The sequence below is a fragment of the Opisthorchis viverrini genome (assembly GCF_000715545.1).
Source record: "Opisthorchis viverrini unplaced genomic scaffold opera_v5_86, whole genome shotgun sequence".
In the NCBI taxonomy this organism is placed as follows: domain Eukaryota; kingdom Metazoa; phylum Platyhelminthes; class Trematoda; order Opisthorchiida; family Opisthorchiidae; genus Opisthorchis; species Opisthorchis viverrini.
This window is the reverse complement of record NW_008751742.1, coordinates 792,126-808,835: the sequence shown is the minus strand read 5'-3', so window position 1 is coordinate 808,835 and position 16,710 is coordinate 792,126. Positions and strand designations below refer to the sequence as shown.

Sequence of the window (16,710 nt, the reverse complement as noted above, 5' to 3'; positions counted from 1 at the left end):
CAAAAATTTAATAAACCAATATGCAAGGAATACAAGCTTGAAGGTAAATTTTAAAATAGACCATCAGACAATGTTCTATGGGCAAAATGACAGTCAAAGTGGCACGTTTGGGGTTTCATAGAAAAGCTGAAAATGGAATCATATTGCTCACATGACATTAGATATCTTTGGACTGCGTCCATTTACGTATTTCCAAGCCACTGACGGGCAAGAACAGGTTGATGTTTGTAAGCGAAGATGGTTGTTTGAAAACAGACAAATTTTGAATGCACACAATGTGTGAATAAATGGAATGAACAGTGGATCTCAAACGGAGTCTACAGGAGAAAGCGCGTTTCAAGTTTTAGGTGCCGTGCAAATGCGACCAATAACCGAAGATCATACGACCGGCAATAATGCCAAGATGACGTTGAGCAATTGAACGTTTTCTCAATGAACGGATAAGTAATAGCGGAGCTAGCCCGTCTAGTCCTGTCATGAACGGTTTGATGAAAGGCACACGTGTAACGAGAAATTGCCGAAAAAACATGAAAGGGTTCACCAGTTCGAGGAAAACAGTGGATCAAAGTTCAGTGCAATCGAGTAAACCGAACTAAGCAAACTAAAGAACGCAAATAATCCATACAATAGGGGTAATAACACAAAAAAACAATAATTCGTAATCTCAAAAATATTGCAAAAATACCGTGAAAACAATTAAGATAAAATGCTAACTAACGATGTTCTAGAACTTCGGATGAAGCCCAATAAAATGTGCGAAATATTTTTTTCGGTGTTTTGTGGAGAAATCGCGACGAATGAACACCCAAAAATCACGCAATACCAGTCCCACGGGAAACACTGCAGCCATATGGCAGTCCATAAAACTAATAAGAAAAAGAGAACGTGAAAACTTGAAGGAAAAACGTACAGTAAATAACTCGAAAAAGTAGTAGTATCACGAGCGTCCTGTAGCTAACAGGCGTGAGGGCAAATGACTGTTCGACAAAGCACGAAAATCGTCCAAAGCTGGACAATAATCTCAAGTACAAATAGACAATAAAATCAAATACCAAGACAAAATGTTAAAGTAAAACACACAAGCAATGCTACCAGGTAAATGGAAGAACGTGGCGTAAAGGGAAGGGCACCTTAGCCTTGGCAGGCAAAGAACCGGCATCCGTGAGAACGTGGGAGCTTAACATATGTAGAGAGTGTCAAGGACGAGCACATTGTTGGAACTACGAGCAAGGGTGACCACGTACCCTTCCGTCGTTATCTTTAGACAACACGATCGGCTCACTTTGGTTTGGTTGCAAACAAACTCACTGAGAAGCTCTCCCGTTCTACTGAAAACAGCGATATGGAAGCGGTTGCCATGGGAATCGCCAACAAGCACATCCCCGTGGTCGCTGACATCGATTCCATTAGGAAAGTTTGTAATAGTTTCACCACCAATTTTTCGGATGAACGTTCCATCCTCTTGGAACACGATCACACAGTGGGCCTGGGGTAAGTAATAATCAATTAAATGGATATTAAACCTCTTCAAGACTTGGAAACACAAAATGTTATCCAAAGGTCTACTCCTTTGCAAGAAACGATCCAAAGCTAAAAAATTATGACGACCTGTAGTGTTGTGCGCAAGCGGGTCAGCTATGGAAGTACCGTGACGTTTCGCTCAGCCGAAAAAGCGTCTGGGGGCGTAGTCGTCACGCGAACCATAGGAGGTATGAAGGACGTTACAGTGAAAGTTCACCTACACCTTGGGTGGACTAAGACTAGGAATTCGAGATTACAGTGGTACGCGGGCGATATGGTTCAGCGGTTAGAGCGCACATTTACTGACCGGAAGATCCATTGTTCGAACCCGGCCTATGCATCTCGACTTCCGCTGTCTAGGCTTGGGTAACTTGGTAGTACCTCAGTCCTCGTACTTCGAGTGGCATGGTAGCTAGGTACCGAAAGGGTGTTACAGCTGAACGACGATGAATGTGTTACGACATACTGACTAAACCTTAACACCGTCGAATGGTGTGATACTTGTGTTAGCGGCTAGGCGTTTAAGGCACACTGGTCAACCTAAACCTAGCTATCCTCATTAAACATCGAAGCCATGCTTCTGGTGTACATGGTTCAGATAGCATGTCAGATAGCACTTCCTTTGTACTGTTGTGGCAATCAGCAACGTTGCATTTTAATCCAGAATCACACGTGAGATGAAGCATAGAGAACTTACGAGTTTGAACACTGGTCCCATAGCTGGACTACAAGTGAACCGATCAAATGCGACTGCTTGACTTAATACCGTGAAGGGACTAGAAAACAAGGCAAAACGTTTCCCCACTGACAACTTTTCGCTGCTAAACTAGGAATCCAAGCCGAGAATCTGAACACAGGCTATCCTCCACTAATAAAGCAAGACAACCGAGACGATTTCCCCAAACAAAATGGTTTACCCATTAAGTAAATGGCTCTCAAGCCCTATCGATAACATGGGGATGGACCTCCGCTTCTGTTGAACTGTCCAAGGGTCAGTGGTGGTCAAAAGTGCGCCGTTGGAACTGAACTGAAAGCAGCAACGTTGTAACAAATGAGCACTCAAAAATATAGCCCCTTCACAATAACGATTCACTGGAAACGGTCCCTCCCTTATGAGGGAATTACTTTTATGGATCATAGCGGCGAACAAAACACATCAATTCTTGATAACACAAAGGTAGCGGTATTTCCGTGACTTTTAAAAAGTTCCCTCAACAAACAACCCACTATCAACCCTTGTAGTCAACAAAAATTAGTGGCACATTAACACTGTAAGATGGCAAACGAGCTACTTTTGACGGTAAAGGTGTTCAAATGAAGTCTGGTGTTCGACAGAACCTCTCGCAACATGTCAAATACATTAAAATCATTAAGCACGAAACACGCGGACTCTCAAAGAGGAACATCCAAAAGACTGACATTTCAAGTGAACGCTACCTGGCCTCTCACTGAGTTGATTACTTAAGCATGTTGTCTCGTGAGTCATCATCATTGTCAGCTGTAATAACCACGTACTTGTCGTAGTGATTGCAGCTGTCAAAGTTTCGTTCACCGATGACTTGGTGTGGGGTAGGTAGCTGCGCACTGTAGGCGGGAGCTGATAAATTAGTAAATACACCACTATCAGTGGACTGTTAAGTGGGGGAATCGGGGAGGGAGCTATGCATCGAAGTCATTGAGGGCGCGACTGGGCGATGTCTGACAATGTCTCTAATCATTAATGTGGCTTGTCTCGTAGTCCCCATCCAGGAATACGGCAATGATCAACGCAGCTGAGTTTGTTGGTAACAGCTTTTATACTTCGGTGCTAGTTCATTGTTTGACCGCCTCTGGTTCGTTTCCACCCTTCACGTGGTTGTGCGAAAAGAACTCTTCGAGCGACTGGTATACGCAGCACGTGGCCAAGCCAGCGCAACCTATTCAGTGTGATCAGTTCATCCATCGAGGGTGAGTTGTTTCTCCTGAATACCATGCGACGTACTTCAGCACTGTTTATCCGGTGTTACTACGAGACTCAGGCAATGCTCCGAAGACACTGACGGCCTTTTGAGATCCTCGGAGTGCAGCGGCGGTTTCTGATCCATAGAGTAATGTGGAGCGCACCGCAACATTACAAACTCGACCCTTGACGGATAAGCTGATGTCACGCCTGCACCACAGGTGATGCACGTTCACAAAAGCTGCTCTGGCCTTCCCAATTCGGTTGGAAATATCATCTTTCGCGAGACCACCGGGACTAACACAGCTGCCCAGGTAAACAAATTTGTCTAATACCTCAATCAGTTCATCCCCAAGCATGAGGCTAGGCTTCGAGCTCACCCAGTCTTGCAGTAGCACTTTACACTTTGCAGGTGTGAAGTGCATACCAGCCGTGAGGCGGAATTATTCATATTATTCAAAATTGTTTGAATTGCCACGGGGTCAGATCCAAGAAGAGCTACGTCATCTGCGTACTCGATACCTGAGTGGACGCCCGGGGAGTGAGTCTTCTATGGTCGCATCAACAACGAAGTTGAAGAGGAAAGGTGAACTCAGGTGAGAGCTACACGTGGACCTTTACACGGCCGCGAGAATGGGCGTACAGCGCCTTAAGTAGGGTCTCGTGAGTAGCACTGAGCTGGTTTTCGACCACCAGTGTAGCAGAAACGCTACAAAGTGCATAGCGGACCACCTGCCCTGCACTGACCCACAAGATATAAGTTCGACTTATCGAACTCGATTTGGGACGAGATGGCCCAAGTGGTTAGAGCGCGAATTTACTGACCGGAAGGTCCGTGGTTCGAATCCGACCTTCGCCACTCGACTTCCCCTGTCTAGGCTTGGGCAACCTGGCAGTATCACAGCCCTCGTGCTTCCTTCAGATGGCATGGCAGCTAGGCACCGGAAGGGTGCTACAGCTGAATGCTTCTTCTATCGAACTCAAGTGGTGCCCTAAAAAACATTCAACCCGCTGTTTCGACAGCAGTGTTGACGGCTAATGCAGCTCCGTAGCCCGTACGCAAGATGCTCAAGATGGAGAAACTCTAAATCAGGGGATGACATCCGCCTGGATTCGTTGGCCACTGATGTGCCTCAACAGCTTTCTACCCAGAGGACATCGACTACCCTGTGGCTGGTTTGATACGAACCAGCGAAAACAAGCTAAGTGTCAAACTATCAGACTACGATGCTTTACAGGGGTCACAAAATGTTATACAGACCGAAGGATACCTGTGACGAACAAGACCTTCCATTAAAGCCGCATGCCAAAACCAGAAACAAACCAATGAAATGGAGGTGCAGTCATATCCCTTAGACCCGTGAATTCAAGTTACGCACATCTCAACATTTTACTATTCATTGGCCTTGCAGCGGTGGTCTGTGGTATATTTGGTATAGCACCCGGCTCCAGCAATGCCATTCGAGCAAGTTTCCTAAAATGAGGATGTAGTCGGTGTCAGGGACCTCGTCCAAAAGGGTTCCGTTGTAACAGTGAGGATCTATTACTGCAGACTGCGTCAACACACAAACTCCTCACAATCTCTTACACGTTCACCTCGCGGTTCGTACCTTGTGGAGGATGCATAGAGGTACCCAATGGTGACAATGATTCGACATGCGTATCACATGCTTGAACCAGTGCACGTGACGGCGCTGAATCTTACGCCCGCCTGAAGTACCTGTTGTACAACTAAACACTGGTTCTCCAATCGCCTGGTTAATAATTCGCCGGCGCCATCCGATATCAGCAAAGCTTCTTTACCAGTAGTCAAAAACTCAAAGCCGTCTCCCAGTAACATTGATCCCAAACACAGACATCAGATCCAGTGATGCTTTTTCGATGCCATGGGTGACAAAAGTTAGAAAAAGCGATTCACGTGTTCGTGATTCACGGTTCGTGTACTGATTTCATGTGAGCTAACACAACTACTGAGCGATGCGATACTCTCCACAGCCTCTAATGCTCTATATGCCTCCTCCCATGGACGCTAACTTTTACAGCAGTCTCTCCTGGGATCACCGCATCAGGTAAGTGTGTACGCTGTCGCTCCTTTTTCAACTTCGTAGCCGATGTGCTGCTTGGGTAGACATACTTTTGGTGTTCGCTCAGTACGTGAAAGTTCCTTTTGGACCAAACCCTTAGAAATGCACAGCATTATGATCTGCATAATTCTGCTGCACGGTTGGGCATGTCTGGCAACTGTGAAGCGAAAAACCGCTACTGGAAGATTAAATAAGATCAAATTCAAACCTAATGCCTGTAGGTGAACCGATCAATGCAAATAAGTTTGCGTATCTGGATAGTCCCGGCTGACTGACGAGATCATTTCAAGGCCTGGGCACCATGTGTTAATCTCCGATATTCACGGTACCGTAACATCAACTTGACTATCAAGAATAAAGTGTACATTACTACAGTCCAGATCAGTAAAAAAAAAGTAATCATTCAGCTGTACCAGCTTTTCGATGCCTAGCTGTCATACAACCCGAAGGAAGCACGAGGGCTGAGATATGCCAGGTTGTCCAAGCCTAGGCAAAAGTGGCCGGAGTTAGAATCTACCTGGCCTTCCTCGTGGACCAGGGATGCGGTCACTGCGTGCACTCCTTCCAACACACTTGGTGTTCGACCGTCGGTGCATCAAAAGCATTGCGCGGATTTAGTGTAAACGGCAGATCGTTATTGCCGACGGGTTTCAAGAAAGGTCTCTCCCTTGATAGTTCCGTTGATCACGTCCCACCTGCCATGTACTTCATACACCAACGGAAGATTTTGCAAAGGTTCCTGCTGGTGTATCGAGTGATGCCAAACCCCAAATCATCTGATGAAGTGCCAACAGCAGAGGCACTGCTCCGGCGTAAGCTTCCAACACTGCATGAGGCTATACGGTCACAGAAAATGTACGTTAGCCACCGCAACACAAGGATGGAGGAACAGTTCAACCGGCATCATGAAACAACCGCGCGCTCCTTCAGCGAAGTTCAAACTATAGCGGCAGGCACTCTAAGTGGATTCCAGGCACATTCATCATCGGCACGGCAGTGTTCTACGAGGTTCAGGTAAGCCTAGCCAGGTGGGCACGCCACACAAACCAAATCCGTCCGACATATTCGCAGATCCTACCAAAATAACCGCGTAAGTTAAGTCTAGAGATGCTTCCGGACACTTGATCTCGGCATCATCCCAGAAAATCCAACAGTTGCCCGTCGGACTCCATGGACGCTAACTTTTACAGCAGTCTCTCCTGGGATCACCGCATCAGGTAAGTGTGTACGCTGTCGCTCCTTTTTCAACTTCGTAGCCGATGTGCTGCTTGGGTAGACATACTTTTGGTGTTCGCTCAGTACGTGAAAGTTCCTTTTGGACCAAACCCTTAGAAATGCACAGCATTATGATCTGCATAATTCTGCTGCACGGTTGGGCATGTCTGGCAACTGTGAAGCGAAAAACCGCTACTGGAAGATTAAATAAGATCAAATTCAAACCTAATGCCTGTAGGTGAACCGATCAATGCAAATAAGTTTGCGTATCTGGATAGTCCCGGCTGACTGACGAGATCATTTCAAGGCCTGGGCACCATGTGTTAATCTCCGATATTCACGGTACCGTAACATCAACTTGACTATCAAGAATAAAGTGTACATTACTACAGTCCAGATCAGTAAAAAAAAAGTAATCATTCAGCTGTACCAGCTTTTCGATGCCTAGCTGTCATACAACCCGAAGGAAGCACGAGGGCTGAGATATGCCAGGTTGTCCAAGCCTAGGCAAAAGTGGCCGGAGTTAGAATCTACCTGGCCTTCCTCGTGGACCAGGGATGCGGTCACTGCGTGCACTCCTTCCAACACACTTGGTGTTCGACCGTCGGTGCATCAAAAGCATTGCGCGGATTTAGTGTAAACGGCAGATCGTTATTGCCGACGGGTTTCAAGAAAGGTCTCTCCCTTGATAGTTCCGTTGATCACGTCCCACCTGCCATGTACTTCATACACCAACGGAAGATTTTGCAAAGGTTCCTGCTGGTGTATCGAGTGATGCCAAACCCCAAATCATCTGATGAAGTGCCAACAGCAGAGGCACTGCTCCGGCGTAAGCTTCCAACACTGCATGAGGCTATACGGTCACAGAAAATGTACGTTAGCCACCGCAACACAAGGATGGAGGAACAGTTCAACCGGCATCATGAAACAACCGCGCGCTCCTTCAGCGAAGTTCAAACTATAGCGGCAGGCACTCTAAGTGGATTCCAGGCACATTCATCATCGGCACGGCAGTGTTCTACGAGGTTCAGGTAAGCCTAGCCAGGTGGGCACGCCACACAAACCAAATCCGTCCGACATATTCGCAGATCCTACCAAAATAACCGCGTAAGTTAAGTCTAGAGATGCTTCCGGACACTTGATCTCGGCATCATCCCAGAAAATCCAACAGTTGCTCCGTCGGACTCCCAGAATTTCCAGAATGTTGTCGCGGCATACACTTTGTATACGGCGCGCTGTACAAGTGTTCCTGACCTGGTTTTGGGGGTTAATGTACGTTGTGCACCTTCGGCTGTTGATTTTCACGGGGACGTTACTTGGGAGGTTCAGACCGAGAACTAGTTATCATTTATTTTTAAAGAGTATGGTCACAAACATAAGTGAATGCAAGCGATGAATGCGAAAGAGCAACAGAATATGGGAGAAAAGAGAGAAACGTTTCATTCGAAATCATGCCAAGGACAGTGCCAGTCTGATGAGGTGAATCCCAAAGTATGTAAAGATTTTGGTCTAAAGACCAACAACCAAAGGAAGGACAAACAATGGTGGATGTCGTTATTACACTAACTCTCCATCCAGTCTTGTGTAGGATGACCATCGAGGGGCGGTCAGTTCACGACACGGCAACAAAGCATGAAAGTGATCACCAGGCAATTTGGTTGCGTTGCTAACTGTCGTGTCCCGGATGGGGACCCCGATACGAGATAAACAGATGGTCATTGATCCTAACGGATATGGTTGTGTCAAGCAGCTAATGGCGATCCTGCGTTCAAAATGGTGTCTTCATTGCGTATCTCTCACAATTCCTGCCACATTAGATAAGGAACGCAAAATCAATCAACCGTGAGGCCGATCGCCTCCAACGCGGAGGTATCATTGCCTTATTTTTCACAAGCCCTCATATGAGCTCACAGGAATGAGCGATGTCCGCTAAGGCTACTGAACTTGACCAACCCACTAACTCTTCAACCCCAAAACTCGAAACATTCCCCGACCATCCTTTCATAGACAATAAGGGACCGTTCAGCTGCAACATGCTTTCGGTGCCTAGCTGCCATGTCACCCGAAGGATACCTGGCGCAAGTCTACACAGGGGAAGTCGAGATGCAGAGGTCGGGTTCGAACCAGAGATCTTCCGATTAGTAAATTCGTGCTCAGTCATCACACCCCCAAAGACGAGTAAACAAGATCCAGCTGTTAGGAACAGGAAAGTTCTTGTGTGCGTCCTTCACCTGAAAAGCGGACGAGGACGAAGGAAAACCCAGTAGCACCAAACCCAAACTTAATACTGCCTCGTCAACAACCATAGCGACATCAGTGCTCCTATCCCATAACCAAGATATTTTGTTGAAAAGAACCCTTGGGAACAAAAACTAGGTAGTGGAGATTTACGGTTGTTCCAACCATGCGCGTTACCATACAATAAACCGATAGCATGAAAACTATGGGCTTGAGGCATTTTTCAGATGGACTTTGGACAACCGTTTCGGTAGGTCACTGCTACCCAGCCACTTCTTCCATGACCTTGATACTCACAGGAACAGGACAAGTTTTATCAGAAGCCTTCATTACATTTCAAACATCAGTACTCCACATGTCGACACGTTAGACGTTTATTCTGGTCCAGGAATGTGGTGGGAGACAGACCTGTCATCAATCGACTTTCAGTGTTCCAGTACCTACGCTGGCTCAGGCACCTTGCACATAGGATTACTTGGATAGATGGTGCGGTAACGACCCACTTTATTACTTCAACATTGAGCAGTGGTGAGAAACGATGCTAGAAGTGGCTCTGTGTACACAACAGTGCACACATCAGTGTTCCGGGCGTTTTATGGACATCCTGTGCACTGTTTCTCCAACACTCGAGGGTTAATGTAGCTGGTATCTTCGCCTCATGATCCTGATTGTTTTTTAGGAAAGGGCTCGTATGCTATTGAATGGTATTACTGTCGACTCGAGCTGGCGAACAGGCTTTCCCTGGAGACATTAGTTCGACATACAGACCAGGTCATAAACTCCGAAACTAACAGCCTAGTGTTTAGGAAAGCAACAGTGTTCGTACAACCTAAGTGTCCAGGCCCATTTTCTCAATTGCGTGTGAGACTAAATTCGGGCCGGACAATGCCACTCTTCATAAAAACAACTTTCCTTTGGGGGAGTCTCTTGGGGGAAAGCGCCGATTTCTACAAAGCGCCACACATAGACCCATTTTCCGTCACTGTAGGCACCTCAACGCTGACTAGCCGATAGGCCGTCCACTTACTTGCAGGTATTTAACCCCAGGATGCTATATCCAAAGCGTCATTATGCATGTCTATTGTGGCACTTGCACAGCCCACGAAAGCGAACAAAAACTGTGTTCAGAAATTATCTGTAACTTGAACGCAGCAGCGCCAACTAAAAATGGCTGCGATGTAAAAGCACTAGTTAATTTCGGCAGTCGTTGCAGGAGTTGGCACTTGAAAGAAATGTTCTGCTGTCTGCATGAAATTAGAGTTAGGCATTCTTCGCTGCAATTCCGGCAGGCTCTGAGTGCCCAGCTGTTATTACTCTTGTCCATTCCTAACTTGTCAACCTGGTCGTCCGCGTATCCGGGAGATGCTACTCCTTTTCTGTATGCTATGAACATCATGACCAGAAACAGTAACATTGGTGTTGATACTGATGCCTCACTGCCATAAATTCATTCAGTGGTACCAACATCCCCCAGAACGCCCGGTAACCACTGGCTGGAGCATAGTGGCCACTAATGAACACGCACAGGTAGAGTTTGCGCCATCTGTATTGAGTGTATGTTGCGGGGTAAAGTCTAGAAAATACGACCATTTCGACAAGAGTAGATTAACCAGTCATCCTGAGTGGAGCGCCAACCTCGGAGGAGCAACCGTGGTTGTGAGCACTAAATTATAGCAAGAGTAAGCCTGTATTGGGATCCTACAGCAAAATCTCAGAGGAGCAATATACGTCTGTTTAAAATGGTTCAGCTGCGGCACCCTTTCGGTGCCTAGCTGCCATGTCACTAGAAAGAAGCACGACAGATTGGATACCGCCAGTCTGTCGAGGGAAGTCGAGGCAGAGGTCGGTTGAAACCACGGACCTTCCGTTGCAAATCCCTATCGTACAATCAACTGGAACAACCGCATTACCTAAGTCCAACTTACAATCAAAGTTGTGCTCAAACTTCAGGGCATGCACACTCACCTTGAAGTCGCATATGTAGTACTCTCGTCCGTGTATTGCGACGTCAGAAGGTTCACGCATATGACTGCTGCAATCAAACCATCGTATTAAATCGCCCTCTTCCGACACAACAAACACAGAGGGAGATACGCTGTCAATGGCAACAATATGACCTAGGGAGAGTTAATAAATTTTAGTGAGAGTACCGTGTTGGTTGATTGCCAGACCGGCAACAATATCAATGTAGCGTATCGGGATCCTTCGAACGAAGTGACCACTTCGACTGAAAAGTTGCATCCGTGATCTTTCATTGCCACGATCGCAAACCACATAACGCTGACTCTGTCTAATGATTGCCACTTTCCTGGGATACCACAACAAGCCGTCGACACGGCCGGATACCCCAAAAAATGACACGAAGTCCCCACGTTTGGTGAAAATCTAAAATGATGCTAGTGGTAGTAGCCAAGCTTACTTGTATACGGTGATTGTAAGTGTCTGCCACAACAATTTCCTCTTCAAAGCCCAGACAGAACCCGTGAGGGGAGTTCAAACGGCCCAACTCGTAGCCAAGTGAACCCCATTTTGTCAAAAGATTCATCTGGGAGCACCGTGCAGCACGCATCCGACAGTACTCATACAGATTGGCGTTGTAGTTCACCGGTAGCCTCTGTTTAAGCAACATTCCAGGGTCGGAGTCAAGGGACGACAGGGCCGTGCAGTTACCAACAGGACGCGGGACAGATTGATTGAGTCCAGAAGATAAAAATTGGGGATGCAAATAAGAAGCGTCGACGTTCTGAACGCCTGGAAGGTACTCTGGCTGTTCCAGATTACTAAGTCCAACAGTCAGCTCTCCCCAGTTGGTCACCGGTCTGTTCATAACAGTAGAATCTCCTGGATGTGAGATAAAAGGATCTAAGTCCCCGTTGCCCAGGGGTGCACCGAGTTGAAGACCGGTTAGATTCGTTGCTCCTCGATTAGAAACTTGACTTTCAGTGGGACTGATCGAAACCAGTGGCCTTGCGGGACCATCCATAGAAATGCTGTGCCCATTGCCAAGTCCGCTATCCATTTTCAAGCTGAGTCGCTTCAGATCATCTGAAACATCACCAGTCCCAACAATACTACCAATATGAGAGTTCGAGCGCACCAAAGAATCAAACAAGGGATCATTTGCTGTGGAGACCGATGAGGAATTGGATGCAGGAGTGTCAAAACCGCCGAAGTGTTGCCTAATGAAGTCTTGGGGAGCACATCTTGATGTGAATTCAATACCAAATGGTTCGTCATTCGCTAGATGGAATTTCTCCAAACGGTCAAAGCATGCCAACACATTCTTCGTTAGCTTACACATTTCAATACTCGAGCATCTTTTCAGGTATGACTTCGAGAACTCGCATGCGAAATCAACATGGTCTACCACCTTCGCAATATCGTTTATTCTTCCCCAAAGCTTGACTTCGATGTCATCGTGGAGCTCCCGGTTACGTTGCAAACATTGCTCCTGAAGCAGCACATTACCTCGAGCTAGGTCTTACCTTAATTCTATCCAGAGCAAGTTTCCATTGGTTGTACGTATCCGTGATCCTGTTGCTATTCTTGTCGCGAGATGCACTAAGATCCACGAGAACGTTATGCAGTACATCACTCCGCTCTTTGAGCACCCTCTGCTTAGCTGTGCAAGTGTCCATTACAGACGAAACCAGAGAATCAATGTGATCTGGGACCAAATCCAGGCTGGACGTTATATGTCCTTTATGGTCCGATCCGTAACAAGCCTCGCACAGAGGGACCTGGGGGACAGATAAAGCGAAAACGACTACCTACGTGGCACTGCATGCAGAAAGACATATAGATGCAGTCACGATGCACAGCACAAGGCACCGGTTTGGAATTCTGCATATTCCGTTGGAGATCTTCAGCATCTTTTTCCGTCAAAGCTAAAACTTCGTGGTGCGAAAATAGCTTAATCACCTAAAAGTGCCCTGAACAGTCGTGTTCCACCTTACCTTGTGAATATCTCTACAGCGTTCACATAGCGTCCCCGCGCAATGCAGGCACCTATAAACGGCCTCGTTCCCTTCAGTGCAAACAGAACACTGAACAGACGTCTCTCGAGAGTCCTCCTTCCCACTGCATACAGCCGGGTCAGCAATAGAAAGATTGTATGTCTCCAGGGTATCCAAGCCACCCGAAATACTACCACAGCGCGGGCACTTGACGTATACATTCATGCCCTCCTGCTTTTCGAACGCTTTCAGGCAAGCCCGGTCGAAAACATGCAAGCAGCTAAGGATAACCGGATCATTGAACTGTTTCTCGCATATGTCGCAAAATAATGGAAGTCCGGTGGTTTCTCCCAGTGAAGCCGGTTTGGAAAAATTATCATCGAACGACGGACTAACGCCGTTCGCTGTCTCACGTGACTCCTCAATCATAGTCAGCAGGGGGCACTTTTCGCGGGTATGCGCAGGAAGAACCGCGGCCTGGGATACGCCAATTAAAAGAAACCACTCAAAAAATCGGCAGGAATAAAAACGAGTATAAGGAACTTTTTCTTCTCAGTTCAATGACAAAATCCCTGAAGATTTCTGATATCCTTCAATGGGTGCTTTTAAATAATCCCGATGCCATAATTAGTATCAAGGCCAAAACGGCGCATCGTTTGAAACTACCTTCAAGGTAGCGGGATGCCGAGAGTGAGCAGGAAATTACTGAATACCCCGCAAGCTAACCGGTTTTTTTACGTCTAGCCCTACGGGTTACTTACGGGCGCCAGGACGAAGTATTTATTGAGGCCAACGGTCAACGGTGGTGGACGCCCGTGCAACATATCGTTACCAATGGTTTTCTATCTCTTACCAACAAGGTTCATTCTTCTTTGATAACACTCTGCATCTCGCACATTACGTGCCGGAAGTCACACCGGAAAACCAAGCGCTTCCAAAAGATGATTTGGGAGTTGGAAAAACACAGGAACCTGAAAATGAAGAATCCAAGGTGAGACAGGTGTCACAAATGTTGCCCAACCTAAGTAAGGTCCTCGGGGGCCTCTCCCTAAATCTTGAACGCAGACGGTAGTCACAATTCTCACTAACCCAGGAGTTTCAAGTCTCGGGGTCTTCTCGGTGGTTAAAGCCGGTAGATCTCTATCGTGAGAAGCAGGGCAGTATCCAGCTTCTGGCGCGACAGCCGCTGATGGCACCCCAGGGGTAATAATTTTGGACTGAAGAGCAACCCAAGACATGTCCAGTCCCCCTCCCGCCATTTATTCCACACAGCTAGCCTTCCTCCATAGTAATAAAGAAAAGCTCCACAATTTTCAGCGACAACGGACGAGGGCGGACAATTCTAGGACTGCCCATCAGTGGTCTTCATGGGGAGCCATCCACACCGTGCAAAAGGAATATTATGTCAGGTTTTCGAAGGTCCTTTCTTCACTACCATGCGGCATAAACTTCTTGCTCAAACCACAGTATCACTAGATGGCGCCTTGCATTGCGGCCAAGTGGCAGGAAAATTGAAGCCGTTTTGATAAAGGCTCCTCTGAATGACGAAAAGTGCGTCCATATGTCACTTGGAGGAGACTCAGCGAATGCCTTTTTTATGCATGGTGATAAAGGGTCAGAAAACATCATGAGGATAGATGCCAAAAAGGATTTGGGCATCTGGGTCTCCTCAAACTTGTCCTTCTCACTGCACCATGAGAAATCAGTCCGAAAGGCATTCGCCATTTTACGGATGATCCGACGCACCTTCTGCCGTATTACTCGTATGGACTTCCAAATACTCTGTGGGGCCTACGTTAGACCGCTGCTAGTGTACACCAACCAAGTTGTCTACTCAGGACGCACGAAAGACCTCACCCCCATTGAGCGTGTCCGGTGAGCTGCCATGAAAATTGTCGCTGGCCTCAAATCCATGGACTGCGAAACGCGTCACGCGACGCTTGATCTCCTTCGCCTGGAGTATCGTCGCACTGTTTGAACAAAGCTTGGCCAACAGGTTTTTCACCGTTGACCCAGCAAACACCCGGCGGGGACATAGTAAGAAAATCTTCAAGCTAAGAGCACACACATTCATTAGACAAATTTTTTCTCATTTCGGGTAGTAGCTGCGTGGAATGACCTTCCTCTGACGGTTTTTCACGCTCCTTCTAGACCCCAGTTTAAAGCACTATTAGGCACTTATTTATGCGAATCCTCCTTTCGCTGGCGAGCGTACTGCCCCGCGCTGAGAACATAAAGAGCAGTGCTACACCCTTTTTTCACTTGCGCCTTCCAGGTGAACGAGAGCCGCTGACCAACAAGAACAAAAGCGAACAGGGAAACCTGGGCAAAGGCCTCAATCCTGTGTATCAATTCGTGAATCCTACAAATGAACTTAACTGCAAGCATCAGAACCATGGCGGACCAGTGGGTCCGCAAACCATATGTCTGCCCCCTCCTGGCCCGTTGAATGAGCGCAACGTCAGCCAGCCGTTTGCTCACTTTTAACAGATTTAGCCTTAAAAAACGCGGTTGGGAAAAAGAGGACATTTTGATCTAACTAAATTTACAAGTTTTTCTGCGACATCCATCGTGGAAATAGTCAACAGCGGACAATCTCATTAGCTTCCAGTGTTGTAAACATAATTTTGTAATATTGCAACGGTGCCAAATGAACTGCAAAGCCAAAATGTAATTTGGTAGCTCCGTTGAAACGACGACGCTTGACCTCAAAATAATTCCACCTACAGTAACGTACAGGTCGGGTTCCGGTCTTGGAGGAAGGAAACATAAAAAGTACAACGGGTGCCATGGCAAACGCTGTAGTGTAAAGCACTTAAGTGATGGCGCAAACAATCTTTTGTGTATCCGTTCTAACAATCTCAGACCTCACCACAGAGATGCAGCTAGATTTTTCACCAAAAGGAAGCATTAGGAGTGTACCAGGGACGCAGACAGAGAGAGCTGTAGGACACTGGTAGCAAGTCACGTACACTCAGCTGCTATTGATCCGATTTCAATCTGGCATCATCGGCAACATACCGAGGCCATTTAACAAGCCGCTTGTTGAAAATAGCGGTCGGTGCTAGCGGACGTTCACGTAATCAGCCATTATCATTATGATGTTTGGTTGCTCATTTTAGTGCTTAGTGCTTTACCGGCAAAGTTTGATCCACTGTGAAAGCCTTCCGCACTTCGGGCAAACCAACTGAAAGGGGTCCGTCAGATCCAAGTGTTTCAAGTGTTTCAATGGATTCAGAAGGACGGATGGCGCATTGGCGTCAGAGCTCGCCTGAGGACTAATGTCATATTGCTTCGGATAGTACGAGAATAGGTGATGCGCGTTGGTAAAAATTACCAGGCACCTCATTGAAATAAATAAATGTAGGTTTTCCTTCACTTTTCTCAGTTTGCTTTTCAGTTCCTTTTGTCTCCGTAAACTTTGCGTTTTTCAGTTATGTTTCAAACTTTTTGGGAAAGGTAATGAACAGCAAGCAGTGAAAGTAGATGAGCTTGCAAACCGACCCCCAAGCAATCCAGCAAAGCTGATGATAAGCTGCGTAACTAGGTTTCCAAGGTATAAATTTGCTCTTGCAATAAAGGGAAAAGCGAAAATTTAGATTACAAGTGAGGTCAGGGACCGATTATTCTTAACGCAATATGTCGCCTGCTCGATGAACACAGATTGTTTCAAGCCGCCGTTAATTTAACGACGTCGTTCTTTAGAGGCATTTCCGTTTCATATGTGTTTGCTCAGCGTCGGTACCCGGCGGGCTAC

General features: G+C 46.8%; 1 protein-coding gene across 1 annotated transcript; it reads right to left on the bottom strand.

The window, feature by feature from the left end:
* Positions 1 to 13,430, bottom strand: T265_04905 (hypothetical protein; the record flags this gene model as incomplete). Its single annotated transcript, XM_009169765.1, has 7 exons — positions 1 to 1,486; positions 10,963 to 11,114; positions 11,148 to 11,382; positions 11,417 to 12,448; positions 12,483 to 12,737; positions 12,772 to 12,918; positions 12,954 to 13,430. The coding sequence occupies 7 exons, from the start codon at positions 13,380 to 13,382 to the stop codon at positions 1,178 to 1,180; spliced, it is 2,559 nt and encodes an 852-aa protein (XP_009168029.1).
* Positions 13,431 to 16,710: the final 3,280 nt, after the last annotated feature.